The sequence below is a fragment of the Condylura cristata genome, unplaced genomic scaffold (assembly GCF_000260355.1).
Source record: "Condylura cristata isolate star-nosed mole 26May11 unplaced genomic scaffold, ConCri1.0 scaffold00010, whole genome shotgun sequence".
NCBI classification, from domain to species: Eukaryota; Metazoa; Chordata; class Mammalia; order Eulipotyphla; family Talpidae; genus Condylura; species Condylura cristata.
This window is the reverse complement of record NW_004567111.1, coordinates 41,544,285-41,565,247: the sequence shown is the minus strand read 5'-3', so window position 1 is coordinate 41,565,247 and position 20,963 is coordinate 41,544,285. Positions and strand designations below refer to the sequence as shown.

Genomic DNA, 20,963 nt, shown 5'->3' with positions numbered 1-20,963 from the left:
CCTCCCCCCATGCCACCCCAAGAGAAGATGATTGCCTGGCAGAATAGAAATGTGGCCCCTCAGAGCAGGAAGGTAGAGACCCTGTGTGCAGACTGCAGAAGGCAGGCCAGAGGTACGCTGCTCCAGGTGGAGTACCACTAACCCACGGGGAGACTGTCTTACTCAAGGGGAAATGCAACGGGGTGCTCTCCACACTTCTGCTTGTTTATTCTGAGTTATTTAAAAGCCCTTCTACAAGCCTTGCTTTTCTGGAAAGAAGGATCTCAGGATAGTATTTCCTAGTGAAATGGATGCATAGGAACTGGCCTCCACCGTGACTGCTTTTTTATCTGTGTTTGCAGGGGGGATGCAGCCCATTCCTGGTCTTTGCCTGAAAGGGTGAGTAGGGAGAGCAAAAGACTGAGCATAACTAAATCTGCCTGTGGAAGGAATGGCAAACAGTTCTGCAGTACTTTGACCTTGAACACAGCTCAGGCAAACCACACTGGCTTCTATAGCTGCAAATATCTATCTATACCTGCCTCAAAGAAGAAGAAAACAGAATCTACAATCTATATATTTATTAATGGTAAGACCTCCATTTTCTACATTCTGTTTGCCATCGCTTTGCAGTGGATCATAAATCCACCGAGATCCATTGTAGAATGAGTGTGAAGGCAATATTCCAGGAAAGAACCCTACCCTGGAAGCTAATGGAATGCGTTTTTAGTGCATTTATTGAGTTTCAAATTTAAAAACTAGGGTTTTTAAGACCTCAAGCGTATGCATGCCCCCTGAAGGATGAGATGGTTGTCTATTTTGTTTATCACTGTCTCTCTAGCTGCTAGAGTTTGGCACATAGTTGGATGCATAAATGAAAACTCGAGATTTTAGCTCCATTTAATTATTGAGAAGTCCAAAACAGTATGCATGACTTTTCTGGGTTTTTTTTTTTTTAAACACAACTGCATTCTCTTACATGTTAGAACTGTAAAATCTTGTTCTTTCTTCTAAATTCATAGTTGTTGTATTGCTATTAGCTCATGAATGTTACAAATGATCCAACTGATGATGTTATATTAGTTCATGTTCACTAAGCAAACATTGTGATATAACAGCAGATGACACGTCATCTAGCTAAACAGGGTAAAAGGTAAAAATGAATCATTTTTTATAATTCAAAATCATTAACTGCATGGTGTCACTTTCCCTCCTTAGAAAATAAACAACTGAAGTACCATTGGGGGGGGGGGAAGGGTGGTGCAAAAACCTTAAAGAAATTAAATTGACAGTAGAAGAGAATCCCTGAAAAAACAATAAGGAAAATGACCTATCATTTCATTCTCCTTTAGTTTCAGCCAATTTCTAAAACTTGTTGAGAGGGATTACAAGAATAAAAGAGGCTCTAAAGAACATAAAGTAAACTTAGTAGGCACCTCAGGCACAAAATCAAATTAAAAAAAACAAAGCCTGCAACCACCAGTATCAACTCTGTGGGCCTGGCTCCCGCGAACTATAAACTGGTGTTTGCATGGGAAGGAGTAAAATAGAATTATGTTTTGGTGGGAGTCTTAACTTTTAATAGAAGGCAAATAGTATTTTGCCTGAGCATAATAATGTAATTCTCTAGATATAAGATTTGTCTTAGAAGTAGAGCAGTGATATGATATTGGCTGTAATAGCTTTTTAGCTCCTATTAGCCTGATTTTGAGTGAGCGACTTTTGTGCTCAGCCCCTCCAAACTCCTGGTTTTGCATTTTGCACTCTCTTAAGTGCTCTAGATAACTAGAGGAGACAATGTCTTAGCTGCTCCCCATCATAGTCGATCTATGCAAAAGTCAGAGGAAGATGGAAAATGTGCCGAGATGTTTACTTGGAGAAGTTGGTCCACTTACAGGAGGGGAAAAGTTGTGGCAGGTTGGCTGAAGGAGGGTAGTGGAGAGGGAGCAGGATTAAAAGAGAGAGGCTTTCAGAGGCATCTTTTTGCAGTTCCAGGAGAAAGCAGACACAATGTTTGATAGTAGTAAAAAAAAATCATGCTGAGCCATCTGTTCTTTTTTTCTTGTTCCACATAGCATATTATAGTCTTTCTGGCACTTGTAGAGGGAAGAAAAGAATGTCTTGCTAGGGGAGTGGGGGGAAACTCATTCATCCTAAAATTCACATAAAACTTTCTCCTGTGATTTATCACATTCTGACTTGTGAATCAAACACATAAGTGAGTAAAAGAAGATCATTTTCTTTCTTTTTTTCCCTAAAAAATAACACCCAGCTGTTTTCATCTTTAACTTCTCTACTATCCAGTGAACCACTTGGGTTTATGTGGCTATTGAGTGCAGCTCCCATCTACCTCAATCCCTTTTTTAATGGAAGAAAACCCAGTTATTTAGAATTATTTCTGCCTCGACCCCAAACACAGCATATACGGCAGATAACCATTATGATAGGTGTCAAATCAATTGTTGATCTAAGCTCTCTGAGGACAAGGTGCATGTCTACTTTAATGACTTATGTGCAACAGTAATATTTGTTAAATGAATAAGTGATGTGATGAACAAGGCTTTCTAGAATATTGTGTTGAAAATGACTTGAGGATAAATTCCAGACTAAATGGAAAAGAGTGACATGACTAATTATGAGGTCTGGGAAGAGATTGGGTGGGAGAATAGTGGCCATTATGTCATATGTTTATCCTTTCTGCTCTCCTGTAATAATTAGTCCACAAACATTAGCATAAAGTTGCACATTCTAGTATTTTAAAATTCATGAAGAATTTGGCTAGACATTAGGAAATTGTCTACTTAGAAAACTGTTCTTAGAGAAGTAGGATGATGAAATGTATAAATTGTGTTTCATCGACCATTACTAAAGACTACCTATCTATCTATCTATATATATTGAATATTACGAGTTCACTAGAAAAAAATCTTTATAATAAGATTGTTTTTAAGTAGCACTATGTTGAAAGTATTTTATCTTAATTTTACATAGACAGGGACTTGGATCATGTTAATTAATTTAATCATAAGATGCTTAGGGAATATTTGCCATATGCCTATAATTGTCATACTCTGAATAGAAACTCCAATTTTGTTTCCTGAGCGAGTGATACTAGCCTTATAAACACACTTTGCTGAAGTCCATTGTAGCTGTGATGTAATTCTCAATGTAACTGTTCACTTCCAAATATCTGAACATATTATGTATTTCTTATTTTCATTTTTATTTTATTAATTCTATCTAAGAAAAGTTGGCCTTATACTTCCACTTTTATAGAATACTGACTACATTGCAGATTTAATTTCATTCAGGGATATAAAACTTGTCTCTGATTACTCAGGATTGCCTCTGGGATTAATTAAATTCCAACCAGTTCTTATAGAGTGTGATTACTTAGCAGATAGTAACTGCTGTCACTTATTTACAGTTGTTGAGTATTTACTTTAGAACGCATTGTTGTGCATACAGAACTGGGGTACAGGCCAGATGTGCATGGGGTGAGAGGATTCACTAGAGACAGAGTGGGGAACAGAACAGGCAGATTGACAGAAATACACTGCTGAGGGGAGCAGCAGATGAGAGGTCTGCTGCCCCATGTGGGTCAGCTCCCTAGGCGGGGTTGGGGCGATCAAATTTGTGCTGCAGTGGCTGAGGATAATTTCATAGTGCTGAGACTTAACCCCTTATGCCATTAGAGAGACCCCTCTCAGACATTTCAATGACCTCTCTGAGTATGTATTAGTTTGCCAGTGACTCCACTTTCTGTACACTTCATGTTCCCACTCTGCCCTCACTGGCTTCCTGCGCATCTCTGACACACCACATACCCTACTAAAGATGCTCTGTCAACATAGCTGTGCCGGGTGATCACTGAGTAGTTGGCATTTTTGTCTCCTTATTTACCATACCAGCGTGGAAAAGGGTAAAAAAGAGTAACAGTCTGCAGATTTATTCACAGAGTCTCACAGCTTCCATCTGCCCCACTCTGCACCCCAGGGTGAAAAGGATATTAAATGTAAAGTGGAAATGCACAATCTCCAACCTACTCTAAAAGGTCTTGAAGCTTCTAAGGCTGCCTCATGGACATGCCATGTCGGGTGGGGCAGAGGCAGGATGGGCAATGACGGTCACATGGCTGAACAGACTTTCAAAACCTCTCAAAAGTTTCAATGGAATCATTGTGCTAGTCTCATTAAAGGGAAATTAGTGTTTCTATTCATGAAAATTCTTCTTCAAAGGAACATAGGATAAAATAGCCTATATCATGTAGGAAGAAAAAAATTAAGAAACCAGTTTAAAAAGCCCAACAAAACTCTTAGCCACACTAGCTGAATTCTTTAGACTTGAATTTCTCAGCAAATCTATGATAGTCTCTGATATTGCTTGAGTAATGTCTAGACTCCTCCAGTTTAATATGCCAGTTTCCTTCAACTCAGCACACTCATTCTCGCCCTCCCTGCCCACCTACACCTCTCCTACCCACTTCGCTTTCATCCCTAATGAGTAGCTTCTTCCACTCTTTTTCTAAGACATGTTTATTGTAGTATGTAAATTGTTTCCAAAGTTTTGATCTCAGGGACTGTCTAAGATTCTAGTTGTCTCTTGAGCCCATAACTGTTGAGAAGAAAGCTTACTGCTCACCTTGGATTACTAGAAAGTAAGGATATCAGACAGGTTGGGGGATGGGTCTCGTTTGTTGTTCTCACATCATTGCCTGATATATTTGCTCAGGAGACAGATGAACACGTTGGGGTGAACAAAGTATGGACTCTCAGCCTCTGGACTACACGTCTGGGAACCCAGGTGGATTTCCTAATATGGCAACAGTCTGAGGCTGATTTGCATTTGCAGAATTCTACTTCAAATGATCTTCCCATAAAGAATTCCTAGGAATTTTCTGGCCTGTCTCTGAATACAGCTTCATCAAAAATCTAGTACAAGGTCAGGTTTTGCTGTATCTTTTTTCATTGTGATGAAGTTGTATAAAGGGGAAAAAATATTTCTAGGACTTAAAATATACACTGGCAATATTGTTGATTGAGATCAGTTTTATTCTTGGGAAACAGACCCCTCTAAAGCCTGCCTCTGGGCTCCCTCTTGGGCTAAAGCATGAAGGAGTTTACACATTCTATCTATCACTGGGGGACAGCTGATTAGGACCACATGGCGAGAGTTTATAGAGAAGAATAACTTAACTCTTATCCATTTTCCTTTCTAAGAAGATGAAAATTTGATGGAAGACATTTTTGATATCTTTAAGCCCTGCCATTTTACATTTCCTGTCTAGAAACATTTTTGTCTTTAGACACCAAGGAATTTTGACACTAAGAATATTTACACATGATTGGGGCAGATCACATGTGATTGTATTTGTTGACAGAGATGTGTTACATCTTTCTCCTTAGCCCCAGACCCTGTGTTCACCTGGCACATTCCTAGGAATTTCTTCCTTAGCATTTGGTGGTACCTTCCAAATATTTAAGTCATTCCTTCATGGGAAAAAAAACATTTCCTGACAGTCCCTAGGCTCCATCCCAACAAATTTTGGCATGCTAGTTTTCTATAGCGATATTATAAAGTTTTGCTGGCAACAACATAACCAGGCATTGAGTACATCTGCATACAGATTCACAAATAATCAAAATGGGCATAGTCTTGAATGAGCCACTTGGATATAACCTAAGATTTCGAAAAGTTAAGGGAGAATTATAAAATGGCAAGATGCTAGTGAAGTCCAAAGACAATAAAATTGCCCATATTAGTCTTATTTTTCTCCTATAATCAAAAAATGTAAAAAAGAGTTAAAAATTAATGGTCTCAAGGATTTTAAAAATCTTTAAGAAATATTTTAAGAAAAATAAGCAAGCAAGGGACTTGTTTTTTTCTTTAAAGATTTATTTATTTATGCATGCAGAACTGGGGTACAGGCCAGAGGTGCAGGGGCGGTGAGAGGATTCTCCAGAGTAAGAGTGGGGAGCACAACTGATGAAGTACACTGCTGAGGGGAGCAGCGGGCAGGTCAGGAGAGATCTGCTGCGCCATGTGGGTCACCTCTGGGAAGGGACCGAACTCATGCTGAAGTGGCCTTAGCTTCTTAGTGCTGCGCTTTAACCCACTGCGCCACCAGGAAAGGCCCAGCAAGGGACTTTTTGAGGAGAAATCCCCTTCAGCTGAAAGGCTTTAAGTTTCTGACCTTTCAATACTTACTTTAACAATAGCAATGAAATGCCTGACCTGCATTTCAGAACAGAGGTAACCTGTTTTGATCTTTATGGTCCTTGCAGTTTGATACTCTTAAATGTTCTCTTACTGTTTAAAATATTCATTGTGTTGTCATTTGATGTATTTTGCTGGGTTAGTTGGCAGTCATGTTGGCTAGCTGATTGTGCTATTCAAAATAGGTGACTTACTAAAGCAATAAACACCCCTCCCTTCCTTCCTTCATTAAATATCAATTAATAAGTGATAGTTGAAACAACATGATGGGTTTCAACTGGGGTTCAAAACCCTGTTCTAATGTGGCTAAGTTTTTAACTTTGAACAAATTCCTTAATAAAAATTAAGGATAACACTTAGGTAGGCTTTATTCTGAGCTGGGTTTTACTCTAAGTATCATGTTAACAAGTTTCATTCTGACAACAGTGTTATGAAATATTGCTATCATTCATCTCCTTTCACAGAGAGGTTAAATAATTTGCCCATGATCATAGAACTAGTACAGTTGAAAAGGCAACAAAGTTCTTGCCCTTAACCACCTCATTGGCAGTTCAGATATATATATAAGCACCTAGTTTTAGTGCTTGGCATGTAGAATAAGCTTTATTGTGCAGGAAAACCACCTTCATAGCTGTTGTTAGCATTATCATTCTCTGGGCCTTTGCTTCCTCACCTATAAGATGAGAAGCATATCAATGCCTGGGATTGTAAGGAGATTAAATGATGTGACATGTAGCTCTGTGGCTAACACTTATAGGACTAATTAGCGTTAATTACTGTGTGTGAAAGGCACTATGGTGGACAGAGTAGGAAGTACAAAGATGATATCCTTAGTTTTGTAGGGAATATAGAATGTGTTACAACCACCCACATTGCAAAGCACTATGGGAAAAGAGCAATAAAAAGGCACATAGATTGGGAATGCTCTGCCTAGAACATTCCCTCCCATCTCCATACTTCCCCTAGTTCTTGTGGGCCACCTTATTCTTACTCATTTTTTAAATCTCACGTAAGAATCTACCCAGACTCCCCTGTGCTTCTGCCGATCCATTCTTTTCATCCAAGACTGGGTCTCACAAGCTTTGTGAGAATCAGACATGATTTTATCTTGCCTGCCATTGAGCTCAGCACCTAACACAAGGTTTGGCGCACAGGAGTTGTTTAAGTAATGTTTGGTAAAATAAAGAAAAATCCATAGGATTTTAAATTTCTATCAGTATTACCTAGTCTCTTGATCTTTGATGAGAAATTTAAGGGCACACTTAGTAAATGAGCCAAATTTGAGGGCAGAAGGTTATATATCATGTGACAGAATCATGACCTAAGAAATTTCCAACAGACCAGCACAGTGAACTTTGGTTAACACTATATTTTGTACGTGTAATGGGCTGGATTTGGCTCGCAAAATGTGCGAACTTGAAATAAGTCAGATGGAGAAAGACAGATACTGCTGGATGATGTCACTCACGTGTGAAATATGGAGAAGCAAAACAAAGAGTCAGATAAAGCCAAACTAATAACAGACCCTAGAAATCTGCCAGTGGAGGATGGGCAGGGGTGAGAACAAAAATGGGGAAAGAAGCACAAGGGATAATAGCGATAGACTGAGGGTGCTTTGGTGATGGGTGTACTATGGCAACAGCACACGAAGGAGGGGTAGTCTATAATTGTAAAATACAAACAACAAAGTCAACCATGTTACCTCAATAAAAACATTGAAAAAAGGCCCTCCCTGGTGGCGCAGCGGGTAAAAGCACAGCACTGAGAAGCTAAAGCCACTTCAGCATGAGCTCGATTCCCGCCTGCCCCTGGAGGTGACCACATGGCGGGGCAGACCTCTCCTGACCCGCCCGCTGCTCCCCTCAGCAGTGTACTTCGTCGATCTGCCTGTTCTGCTCCCCACTCTGTCTCTGGTGAACCTCTCGCCACCCCTGAGCCTCTGGCCTGTACCCCAGTTATGTATGAACAAATAAATAAATCTTTTAAAAAAAATAACATTGGAAAAAAACAAAACAATTAAACCAGTGGTTATCAATACATATTTTAAATGATAAACCTGTTATATATATAATTGTAAAATAACAACAGATAAGCTTTTCATTTCTAACCTAAGAATAAAGTTTTTCTCAAAAGCAAACAAACAGCCTTGCTAACCACCCTAAGACTGTAAGGGTAGGCCATGGTTGGAACAACGCACCCAAGGAGGACTTCTGGCTTTTAGTTGACCTCACATTTACCAAGAAAATTAACCCAATCTTGGATTATATTAATAAATGCCCAGTGTTCAGAATAAAGGTTGTGTTAATCTTACTGTTCAGTTTGTGCTTCAAGAAGGAAAACAAAAGCGGAAATACCAAGCAAATCACTTAAGCCCTCTGAACTTAATTTTTATCATCTGTGAAATGGGTCCCTGCCTTAGAGGGTTGTGAATATCCAACAATTTGATGATTGTTTTTTTTCCATTGGCAAAGAACAACTGAAGGAAATGAGATGTTTAATCTAAAAAAGTAAAAAAGGAAAAATAGGACACACGGATGTGACAGCCTCCTTCAGTGTTTCCCGGTATAAGAAAAAAATCAAGCTTCATCTTTACAGTCCTAGACAGCAGAACTGCTATTTAAGGATGAAAGAAGTGAAGGCAGGCAGATTTCAGCCTCATATGAGGATACACTTTCTGACTACTAAAGCTATCCAAAAGTGGAACAAACTGTTAGGACAGGTGGTGAGTTCTCTGTTTCGAGGATTCAAGCCTAGGACCTGTGCTCACTTGGTGGGACTGGGCAAGACGATGCCTCAGGAGATTTCTGTGCGTGAAATTTCAGTGAGAACCTGTCACTGTCATCTGTTGATACCTGGTTGAGATTAATTTTACAGATATCATCTCATTTAAAAATTATTTATTCATGCATACAATAACTGGGGTACAAGCCAGAGGTTCAGGGGTCTGGGGGTGAGTGTATTCACCAGAGACAGAGTGGGAAGCAGAACAGACAGACCAATCTATTGAAATACACTGCAGAGGGGAGCAGTGTGAGACAGGAGAAGTCTGCAGTGCCGTGTGGGTCACCCTCTTGGCCAGGAAGCGAACTCTTACTGCACTGGCTGCCAATAGCTTCATAGTGCTGCACTTTAACCTCTCGTGCCACCAGGAAGGATCCCAGATATCTCATTTCATCCTCACAACAAACCAGGGATAAATTCTATTATCAATCTCCTTTTTCAGAAAAGCTGAAGGTTCAATGTAATGTTCAAGTCAAGCTTTGGACCCAAGTCTGGTTGACTCTGAAGCCCCTGCTTTTTCCTACATGGTCTTGCTTGGGCTTCTACCCCAATGCCATTGGAGCTTTGTTTGCAGTATGAAATGAATGGGGGCGGGGGGGAGAAGTTGGAGGGGGTGCGGTGCAGGATTGCAGACTGGAAGTGTGTGGGCAGATTCAGTTGACATATGATTTGATTGGCAGGTGGAGTGCTTTGGGCAACTGAGATCTAATAATTGGAGATGTTCGCATAAAAATTTCATTTCCTACTTGTCTTTAACAACTGGAAGCTTGAGCTCCCTGCGGTCATATTCCCATTTGGCAATAACTGGCCTCAGCCAACAAGGACGGCCTTTTCAGACATGCCACCCCCACCCCCACTCTTAACCCACCACTCCTGCTGCTCCACTTGATTGCCTTCTTTGCCAGGCCCAGGAGGGATGTGAGAGTGTGTGAGAGTGTGATGTCCGGTATGACCATTTCAAGGGAACACATCACAAACTGTGGATTTGAGAATAGGAAAGTGCCCATCAAGTTTTCTAGAAGCTGAGCCCCAGAGATTCCCAGGTGGTGGAGATCACAAATGTGAGCCCTCAACAGAACCCTGGCTCCTGACTCCCCACCACCCATCACTATAGGGGATGCTTTAAGGGGGTATTCGGTCAGCTCTCTAGGAGAACCCCAGTCCCTGTTGGAGAGCTGTGTGACCAACCACCCCTGTACTTGAGGGTGACCACACCCTCGGAGGGAAGCTCATCTCCAGTGCATAAAACAGGGCTCTGTCTGATCTGGCTGCTCTTGCTTCTGAGATAGTTATCATAGAGCTTCTCCTCCACCCTCCCTCCCCAAAGATAATCTGCCACCTAGAACAAAGAGTTAAATGAGGCTCCAATGACTTAACCTTGGTTCAAATGAGAGTTAGTCATCAGTCCAGTCTTTCTAAGTTCTGTTATAGACCCCACTCCTGTCTCTGTGCTTCCATTTCTCCCTCAGTGTGAATACCAAAGGTACAGTTGTTACTCCTGCATCATCCAGGGGCTTCAGGGTCAGATTTTGGTGTGATGTGGTTTAACCTCAAAAACTCTGAATTCAATTTTGATTTCATTATTATACCTGTGCTTTGCGGGAAGCCTTCTGATTCTCGCTGAGCCTCAGTTTCCCCTTCTGTAACATGAGCCATAGTGGAGTATCTTAAAAGTTCCTTCGCAGTTTTACAGCTTCATGAATCAGACTTGAGACACAGCCAGAGCTCTTTGGGAGAGTTCCAGCAGTCCACCAGAACTTGTGTTCCCCTTCCTTTCTGTTCTGTCTCCTTCCTCAGCTCCCTCCATCCCCAGCTCTCTCCCTTCCCTCTTTATTTGTTCCTTTCCTCCTTTCTTTTCATTTCTATGCTTTAGTTGATCAAGGCAAAGATCTAACTGAAATCATTCATCTGGTGAGCAAACATAGTCTCCCACCAGCCATCTTTGTATGAACACCCAGTGATCAAGGTTCTCAGGACGCCCAAAATCTGAGACCTTCACTTCTGTGATCTTAGATCTAGTCACATTTGCCATCTACCTAACACTCCTCTCTTCTTTAGATCTTAACTTAAAATTTCTTTAAATGATGTTCCTATTCCCTTTCAAAGATTTAGTACTGTCCCTGTAATCAATGTGAAATTTTCTGCTGTTCTGCTAGACTATAAGGACCTTGCTAGTGTTTTTCATTTTTTTTTCTCATTCACATTCACAAAAGATTCATCTATAGTTTTCTTTTTTTATATTTGTTTTTGATATAGGGCAATATATGATGAGTTTTCCCTTCTGTTCTATTTTTAAGAAATCCTTGCAAAGAATTGATATTAACTCTTTCAACTCTTGATAGAATTCATTTACCATCTGAGATGGGGCTTTTCTTTGTGGGCAGTGTTTTGATTACTAATTCAATCTTTTTACTTTCTATAATTCTATTTGGGTTGTCTGTTTCTTGTTGAGTTGGTTATAGTAGTTTGTCTTTTTAGAAGTGTTTCTATTTCATCTGTTACCTAATTTATGGGTATACGATTATAATATTCCTTTGTACTGTATTTAGAATTACAGTATAACAAACTATAATTTTTATTTTAGTAATGTCTACTATTTCGTTTCTAGTTGTGTTAGTCTTCTCTTGCATTGTCTAACTGAGTTTGTCAATTGTGTTCATCTTTTCAAAAAAATTTTTTTCATGGCTATCTCTTCTGCATTTCTGTTCTTTGTGTCATTAGTTCCCACTCTAATATTTATCACTGCCTTCCTTTTCTTCCTCTAGGTTTAGTTTGCTGCTCTTATACGGATTTCTAAGGCAGAAGTTTAGTTTTAACTTTGAAGTCTTTCTCCTGTATCAATCTAGGCATAAAATGTAAATTACCTTCTAGGTAGCATTTTAGCTCCATCCATAAATTTGAGTATGTTGGGTCTTTCTTTGTAGTCACCTCAAAGTATTATTTAATTTCCCTTTTAAGCTCTTCTATGGATTTCTACTTAAGTGTGTTTGATTTCTATGTGTCTGTTGATTTCCCAAGTTTCTTTCTGTTACTTATTTCTAACTTCCTTCTGCTGTACTCTGAGAACATAGTTTGAATTACTTCTATCCTTTGAAACTTATTAAGGTTTGCTTTATGGCTTAGCATATGATCTGTCCTAGAGAATGTTCCCTGTGCATTTAAGAATGTATAACTTATTATTATGGGTAGGGCATTCTATAGCTGTCCGTTAGATCTAGTGATTAATTATTACTTATAATAAATGTTGGTTGTTCAAGTCCTTGCTTTCCTTTTTGGTCTAATTGTTCTGTCCATTACAGAAAGTGGAATATTGAAATCTCCATCTATTGTTATTGAATTATCTTTTTATTTCTATCAGTTTCTACTTTATGTATTTCAGTTCTTCTGTTATTAGTTGCACAGATGCTCATAATTATTATTATCTTGTTAAGTTAGATACATGTTCATAATTATTGTATTTACCTGGTGTATTGTTTCTATCATTATTATAATAAAACATTCCTCTCTGTCTATAATAGCATTCTTGTTTTAAAGCCTTCTTCATCTAACATTAGTAAAACTACTTTACTTTTCTTGTGGTTGCTCCAAAGTTGTTTTGAATATTAAAGTTTTTTTTAAAAAATTATTTATTTTTATTCATACAAGAGCTGGGTGTAGACTAGAGATGTGGGGTTTGGGGATGGGGGGAGGCATCAGAGGATTCATCAGAGAGAGTGGACAGCAGAACAGGTGGATCTACTGAAACACACTGCTGAGGGGAGCAACGGGTGAGATAGGAGAGGTCTGCTGTGCCATGTGGGTTAGCACCACTGCTGGGAATTGAACTTGTGCTGTAGTGGCTGTGAGTAGCTTCATAATGCTGAGACTTAACCCCTTGGCACCAGGGAGGCCTGAATTTTTAAAGTTTTGATGAGCAGCTTAAGTCAGGAAAGAAAAAGCCTCTCTTTTTTTTTTTCTAATATTTCAAATGAAATATTTCACCAATTAAATTCTTCTTGTGCACAAGGTATGTTCCACATCAAGCAACTCATGTAGGGGAGAATCCCCTTAATGGCACTGTTTAGTTTGTCCCCTATTCTTTTATTTCATTATCAAAAAATTAAAACCGCATCCTCCTTTAAAATAACTGGAGCTCTTCATGACTGGGACTGAGGACAAAGAAAATGAAGTTAAAGGAAAAGGAAGTCAGAAAAAAAATGGTAAAAATCATAGGAATATAATAATACTAGCAAACACGATATGTATGCTTGAACCCCTTCCAAGTCAGAAATTCTCCTTAAATTCTTTGGGTCACTCATTTGCTTTGAACCCAGTCGAACGCCTCAGTAATACCAGTGGGAAATGGAGTGGAACAAGGATGGCATGCTGGGGCCCTGTGTCTGTGTACCTTAATGTGCCAAGGTGGTTACAGATCGCAAAAGGAAAAAACACATTAAAAAATAGATGTAATACCATTCTGAGCAAGGCTCTCTGTTTGATCTTTCCTGTGTCTAAGCTGGCTTGTCGTCCTGAAGGATGACAGCCCAGATACTCCCATTGGATGCGAAAAACCTCATATTCTGTGCCAGTTTCCTGTCACTACTTTGAGCTCTAAGGGTTCAGAGAGGGGAGGGTGGCGTGACCTCTACCTAGCTGTGTTGGCAGGAGTCCCTGGTGACACTGTGTCTGTGCTGCTGGTTCACCGGCAATCTTTAGAGCAGCTCTTCCTCACTCTTTCAACAACCAGCCAATTTGGTCTCAGGAAACCACTTTGCAGTGCTGGCTGGGTTTCGAAGTCATTTTTAATTTTCTGACAAAGACAAATGTGTCCTATGAGAGTAGTAAGTGGTTTTACTGGTGATATTAATGGAACCATGACCTCTTCTGTATCTATGGTCCAACAAAACAAAAAAATGTTTGTATAATATGTCAGGCAAGTTCATTCTTAGCCCTTCCTTGAAGCAAATTACAGAGGAAACATACTATTAATAAGCCCAGAGTATTGTTTGTTTGTGTGTGTTATGTACCTCGAGTCATATGCTCATTTGCAGACTGTAGATTTACAATGCCATGATTAATTATGGTGCAAAGCATGTGTCTTGAATTCTATTGGGATGGGCACAAATTGGGGTACAGACATCTTTGAGCAGAATTGCAGGAGGCCCAATGCTGAAATTGGTATTGTTTTTCAAAAAGGCCAATAGCTGTAGTAAAATTCAAGTAGGGGAGGACCCGAAGTGACAAAGGAAAAGAAGAATTCAGAGGTACAGGCAATTAACCTCTTCTATTTTCATTTGGGATTGACATTCATTAGTTGAGAACTCACTACACTGATGCTTACTATTTCCTGCAGGAACTTTTTTTATGCTAGTGGCTTTTGTTGAAGATGGTTGCTTAAAGAGACAGTAAATTCAATGTGAAAGATTTAGTTTAGTTATAAGAATTAAGCCATTGCCTGGTAGTCCCTCCCTGAACCTCTAGCTCAGCAACTTTAGTTAGGGGAGGAATTTCATGCTAATAAGCAGATCCTTGTCTCTGTATAATTAATTTTACTCTCTGCATCTGCTACTGTGCCTAGAGTTTTCCTAGTAGACGTACTAGGAAACCAATAACTGTAATAGAGAATTACTGTTTTATTGGATAACAGTCAAGTAAGCAAATGCAAAATTTTATAGTTTTCCTGAAGTGAAAATGAATGGTGCTTTATAATTTGAGAGTTAGATTCAACAACTAGAACTATTATAAAATAATGCATGAGCAGTCCAGAAAATCTGCAAATACATAAAAAGGTAAATAAGAAGACACAATATAGGCAGCCTCGACTCAAAGATAAGAGTTCAGTTCATTTTTTCCTTTCAAATATATACTTTGTGTATTTTTATAGGTAAAATCACAGGTGTAACTTGTGATTTTCATATATCCTAGCCCTCTTCTCTCCTTAAGTTCAAATCCCTCCAATTAAGAAGACAGCTAATAAATGTGTGTATAAATACATATATACATACATACACACTATTTGCCAGCTACCATTCTAAGTGCTATACATATATTGATGTAACCTTCATAATAATACTAGGTAGATTTTACAAATGAGGTACAGGGTAAAATGCTTTGTCTAGTGTCTCATAGCTAGCACGGGGCAGAACCAGGTGTCAAACCAGGTTGAAAAGTGTGTCATTCTTCACCATGATCTGTCACCTCCCTCTGTTCCCAAGCCTTGGAAGGGCCCTGGTGATTGTCCTGTTCTCAGACTTCCTCTAACGCTGGCTATTATGCATGTTACATGCATCCCCCTTGATTATGTGAAAATCTGCCTTGTTCTCTGAAAAAGCTGTACCTACAAGTCCTTTCTATCAGGACCTCTTCCTCAAGAGAAGGAGGTTGTATGTCCAGCCCCGAGTGTGGTCCAGGGGGATGGTAGGAGGTTAGGAGAAACTGGCCTGCAGGCTTGACTGTGCCCACATCTGGAGAAGTGTCCGAGCACAGTTCTCCAGTAAGAGGAAAGGCCAAAATTTAATAACATACATATGAAGAATTTATATTGTCATAAATCCTAAAGAAAAATGGAGTAGACTAGATATTTATCCAGCATTTAGGGAGCTTGTGCATAACAGAGAGGGGGAGACTTCACATGACAGATAAGAAAGGTTTAGCTCATCCTGTTCTGAGGTTAAGGATGAGATTCTTAAGACACTTTCACCGACAAGCCTACAAATGGATGAGACCCCCAAAATATATTCTTCTTCATAAAAGGGGAGCAGTGATTGCATCTCTGATTAGTGAAAGAGCAAAAACTTAGGACATTATGATCTCTCTTTCAATTAAGGACAGAGGACTTAGGCAAAGTCAAATCTCCTCTTGGGGGTGAGGGGGTGGTAGGTGGGTTGGGGTGGGGCTGTTTGAACACCTTCTGAATTCACTTTACCAGTTTGCACCTCTGTAAAACGATGGGGTTGGATAGTCATTCATTCATGTAATATACTTTTGACAGATGAATGTTTCCTATCCTCTAGGAATTCATTATCCATTACAACCAGAGAAGTAAACTCCAGTTCAGCACATAGTGTTTGTTATGAGTTTAAGAGAGGAATGTTGGGGTGCTGGGAAAGTGCCTCGGTGAGGGCTTGGAGCAGAGAAAGGTAGAAGGAAGGGGCCAGCCTGCATGGTTTTCCAGGAGACAAACAGATATTACTTAGGTTATTATTGCTGCATATAATGTTTAGGAATTATTTATCTTTGGCATGTAGATAAGGTGGGCTGTAATGAGGGTCTCTGTACAGCCCTCTAAAGTATGTCAAACTACCCTGCTCTCAGGGTCATTGTGTAACAGGATGGTCCCTAGGAAAAAGGGAAGTTCCAGGTTCCCTGCCCCACCCAGAAGGAGGGTGGAGCTGAGCAGAGAAAAAGGAGAGAAGAGAAGGGAGAAGAAATGAAGGAAGCAGGATGGAGAAGGAGGAGACCTTAGGAAGCCACATGGAGCAGCAAGCATGTGATGAAGAAACCGGGCTTGTTTCCTGACCCCGGACTGGTTAAGGCAGATGTGGGTGAGAGACCTGTAGGGAGGTGACTATGGCAGTGTTTATATTGATTTTGATTTTGCTCTTTTCCTCCCAGACTTGTCTGGCCATTTCTGACCCTTTTCCATGGATCCCGGCCAGAAGGTGCTTTAGTCTAGTGGCGGCCTTTCAGGCCTTGTTTTCGACCAATCCCTTTTGGGTTGACTTTTGCCCATGAGGGGATGGGTAACTTCAGGTGTTTGATTTAGAAGTTATATTCTTTGTGTTCCATATTGTATATTCACTGTATTAAAGTCCCTTTTCATTAAAGTTTTATGTTTTGTCTTGTTGCTGTTGCTGCGGATGGCAGAACCCACTTAGAGCTGTCAGGTTTTGGGGGCTTTAGGGGTGCCCCTCTCTCCCTGTCCTCTTAACAGATTTGGGGTGCCCTATAACAGATTGAGCACAGGGAATATTTCACCAACTGATCTGGGTTTTTCTGAAGCAGGACAGACAATTAACTCAAACAGATTAGGAGGAAAGATCAAAACTTAATCATGTACATGTGGATAATTCACATGGTTGTGAATTTGCAGGAGAACTGGAGCAGACCTTGGATATTTATCTGTGTCCAAGGACCTGGGGCATTAAAGGGGCCAGGAGTGGCAGGGGTTGAGCTTCACATGACAGACAAGAGGAGGGGGATGCTCAGCTTCACTCTAAAAGTAAAGATGTAATTTTCAGATAGAGGACATGTTCACTGATAAACCCACAATAGGATGAAACCCCCCCCACCCCCCACTACATTCCCCTGGGTCATAAAAGGGAGGCCGGGGGCAATGACTGCTTCTTTAAGTAGGAAAAAGGGCAAAGGACAAAAAATTTCTAGGGCCTTCACTGCACTTAAAATAATCTGCATTCCTTTAAGTAATGGTAATAGGCTCACTGGGCTTTGAGTGACCTTTAAGTTCACACCAAGGTGAAGCTTACTAAAAGCAGCATACTCTGGGGATATTGAGAAAAGCCTGTCTGATCCTTTTGGGGAGAGTGACCTCCAACAGGTTATATAGCATTCACTGTGTTACAGGGCAGGGAGAGGGGCACCTAAGGACCCCCAAACTTGCCTGCTCTAAAAAATCTGCCATCCACCATATCCAGACAAAACATACGAACTTTAATACAATTAGTGTACAACAAAGAGAAGGAAAGAATATAGTTTCCAAATCAAGCACCCCAAGTTACCCATCCCCTCCTGGGTAAAATGCCTTGTCAAAAAATGTTGGCCCAAAGCAAGGCCACAGCAGCCTGAAAGCCTGTTACAAGTCTAAAGCATCCCCTGGTGAAGAGCCACTGGCAAGGGCAGACAAGTCTCAAAGGAAAAGAGCAAAATTAGAATCAAGATAAATGTTGCCACTGTGAACCCTCCCACTGTTAACTTCACCCACATCTGTTGCAGCCAGTCCATGCCCAAGATGGGTGTGCATTTTTTCACAGGTCTCTGCTAAGTGTGCTCCTCCTTCTGGCTTTCCATCCAGCTTCTTTCCCCACATTCCTCTCCAGCTCTTCTCTTTCTTGCTCAGCTCCACCCTTCCTTGGGTTGGGCAGGAACCTGAAACCTCCCCCTTTCCTGGGAACCACCTTGTTTACAACTTTGCTTTTTCTTTTTTAGGGTTGTAGGGGGGAGTGTGTTGTATCATACATCTCTGCCTTTCAGGTCACATGGACTTCCTCCCTCTATACCTGTCTTCAGTTGTCCATCTGCTCTTATTTCTTTCCAGCGCATTCTCCACTCAGCATCCGGAATGAGCTTCCTATACTACAACAAGCAGGTCAGGCAGGTCTTAGTTGGTTCTTTTGGATCCAGATGGAGAACATTAACCCAGGACTTTTCCCCATCTGGGCTTGTAAGGCTGGAGTCAAGGGCAGACGGTGAGAATCTAGTAGATCGCTAAAGACATGGTTGCCTGAGAATGTAGCCTGAGCGTACATCTTGACAGGAACAGTGCTCACTTTGTTCCCCAGAGGAATTAGGGGACACTAAGCAGGTGGTAGGAATTCTTCTGGGCTCTGAGAGTGCCCTAGTGCCATATATTTGACAGGTGGTATCTTGGTGATGATTTAAGTCCTTTTCCAGTCTCAGCATCCATGTGCATACTTTGCTACTAGGCACTATGGAGTGCATCCTAAGGAAACGGACCAAACATTGTTTTGTCAATTTCTGTGACCCGCTGCAAGGCCACAAGGAAGAAAGTCAGAAGACTGAAAGGCTGAAAAGGCAGAGTTTATTGCTCCCAGGCAGCAGCTGAGAAGGAGCTCCCTAGGGTGGGGTCCGCAGCTACTGCGAGTGCTGTAGGGGGAAGGGTTGTTTATATAGGCTTTAGGTTTAGTTGTTTAAAGCTGACGTGGTGCTATGCACCTGAATGCAAGGCCAGGTCCCGGTCATTGCGTTATTGACCACATATGGTCACACAGGTAGCCGTCGTGTTATTTATTATAAGGCTGGGATCTGGTCATTGCACTATTGACCACATATGGTCACACAGGTAGCTGTCGTGTTATTGCAAGGCCGGTATCCAGTCATTGCTCTACTGACCATATATGGTCACACAGGTGGCTGTCGTGTTATTGCAAGGCCGGTATCTGGTCATTGCTCTATTGACCATATATGGTCACACAGGTGGCCGTCGTGTTATTGCAAGGCCAGGATCTGGTCATTGCACTATTGACCACATATGGTCACACAGGTAGCTGTCGTGTTATTGCCCATATCTGGTCACATTCAACACATATAATGAAATCTAAGCATGCTCAACATGGCATCTCCCCTCCCCTCCTCCTCTAATGAGTTCAGATCCTCTCATTCATTCTTACTCCTCCAGGGCAGGTCCAGGAAACCTTTAAATCAGGCTTTTGTCATTCAAATGCTAAGTCTCTCTTCAACTTGATACCTGCTTTACCTCTCTCAGCTGTCACCTGTGATGCTTACTGTTATGTCTCCTGCCCTTTGACTTACAAATGCTCTGGAGGGCGTTTCCTGGGGCTTTTTAGCATAACTGTGGCAAGAAGTTTATGCAGAATATTCTTCTTTCTCTCTTCATTTTCAGGACATTTTCCCCTAGTGGTCCAAACGTGCCAACCCCCATATCACATTTGTATACTAAAACATCAGGCAACCTGAGCCGATCTAAAACTCAACAATGAATTGAGTTTTATTAGAAAAGCATTCATTTTCTGGGCAGGACCAAAAGCAGAGATAAGAATGTGAATGTATGGATGACTTTAAATGGGAACAGTAGAACTGAAGGTAACCATATTGCTTCACCAGCCAGTGTCTAAATGGTCATAATGCAAACATTTATATATATATAAATATTTAATTTTTTTCTCACTCAGATACAGATAAACCTTTCGTAGAGCTGCACAGTGAAATTCCCGAAATTATATATATGACTGAAGGAAGGGAGCTCGTGATCCCCTGCCGAGTCACATCACCTAACATCACTGTTTCTTTAATAAAGGTAAAAATGCAAATGAGTATAATGAATTTTAAGTCATTTTATCCCTCTAGGATAATTTCGCTACAAAAGTTGGGCTTTTGGGCAAACTTTTCTGTAATACTGTTTTACTAGAAAATGTATTTAAAGTCATACACGTGCATGTATTTAAATGGATTAAAATGTTAATGTCTGCAATTGTGAGAAAAACCGATTCTGTCTGTCACTTAACACAAACAAATTTTCTGTGGTTAACCTATTGATAAAGACAAAACTATCTGACAGGGTGCTTGATTTTCCAGGCGCCGCTTAAGATTCTCAGTGCCTTTGCAACTACCTCTTTTGCTATGAGTTCAGAAGTTTCAGTCCCCTGCTGAGCATCCAAAATTGACCTCTGGGGGCGTGGGAGTGGGGACAGGGTGACAAAAGCTATAAATATTAGTCTTCATATTATATTATAAAGTATGCTTTCAAAGAAGAAAAAGATTTAGGCTAGACTCTAATAAAGGCAAAAACTAAAATGTGACAATCCAGATAATTCATCAGCAGTAAGTGTTAAGAAGTAGGCTAGGACAAAGAATTGGATAACAGCTCCCCAAAGGGAAAGCTGTACTAAGAAGTGTAGAAGTTAAGTCTGTCCCAAGACAGCACTCAGCACTGCCCATCACAGAGAGGGTGTGCTGGAAGGTTTGGGGGTGTTGGGGGCCAAGCTGCAATCATGGATTCCATATCAGCTGCTGACCCTGGGCCCTGGATTGGAATCAGCATGTCTCCCTGTCTTGTACTTTCCTCTGTTGTTGAATGAAGCCCTCACCATAAGTCATCAGAGATAGGTTCAGGCTTCCGATACAAGTATGCATCATCTCAAAGAAACGTGAAATCATTATTTGTTAATGATAGAGGCACCAGAGGCATCCCGTTACTGGAAATAACAACTGAGTTTCCCAGGAAGTTAGGGTCTGCCCAGGACTTCCTGTGCCTAGAAACCTGTTTCCCTGAACCTAGACATGGTCTGGTG

At 40.7% G+C, this 20,963-nt stretch overlaps 1 protein-coding gene across 1 annotated transcript in view; it reads left to right on the top strand.

Annotated features, from left to right (window-relative positions):
- The window catches only part of FLT1 (fms-related tyrosine kinase 1), a 165,230-nt gene that overhangs the window by 27,568 nt on the left and 116,699 nt on the right, over window positions 1-20,963 (top strand). The window contains exons 3-4 of the mRNA XM_004680172.2: window positions 342-568; window positions 19,845-19,969. Of these exons, the coding sequence (XP_004680229.1) occupies window positions 342-568; window positions 19,845-19,969 (352 nt within the window). The remainder of the gene's footprint in view (window positions 1-341; window positions 569-19,844; window positions 19,970-20,963) is intronic.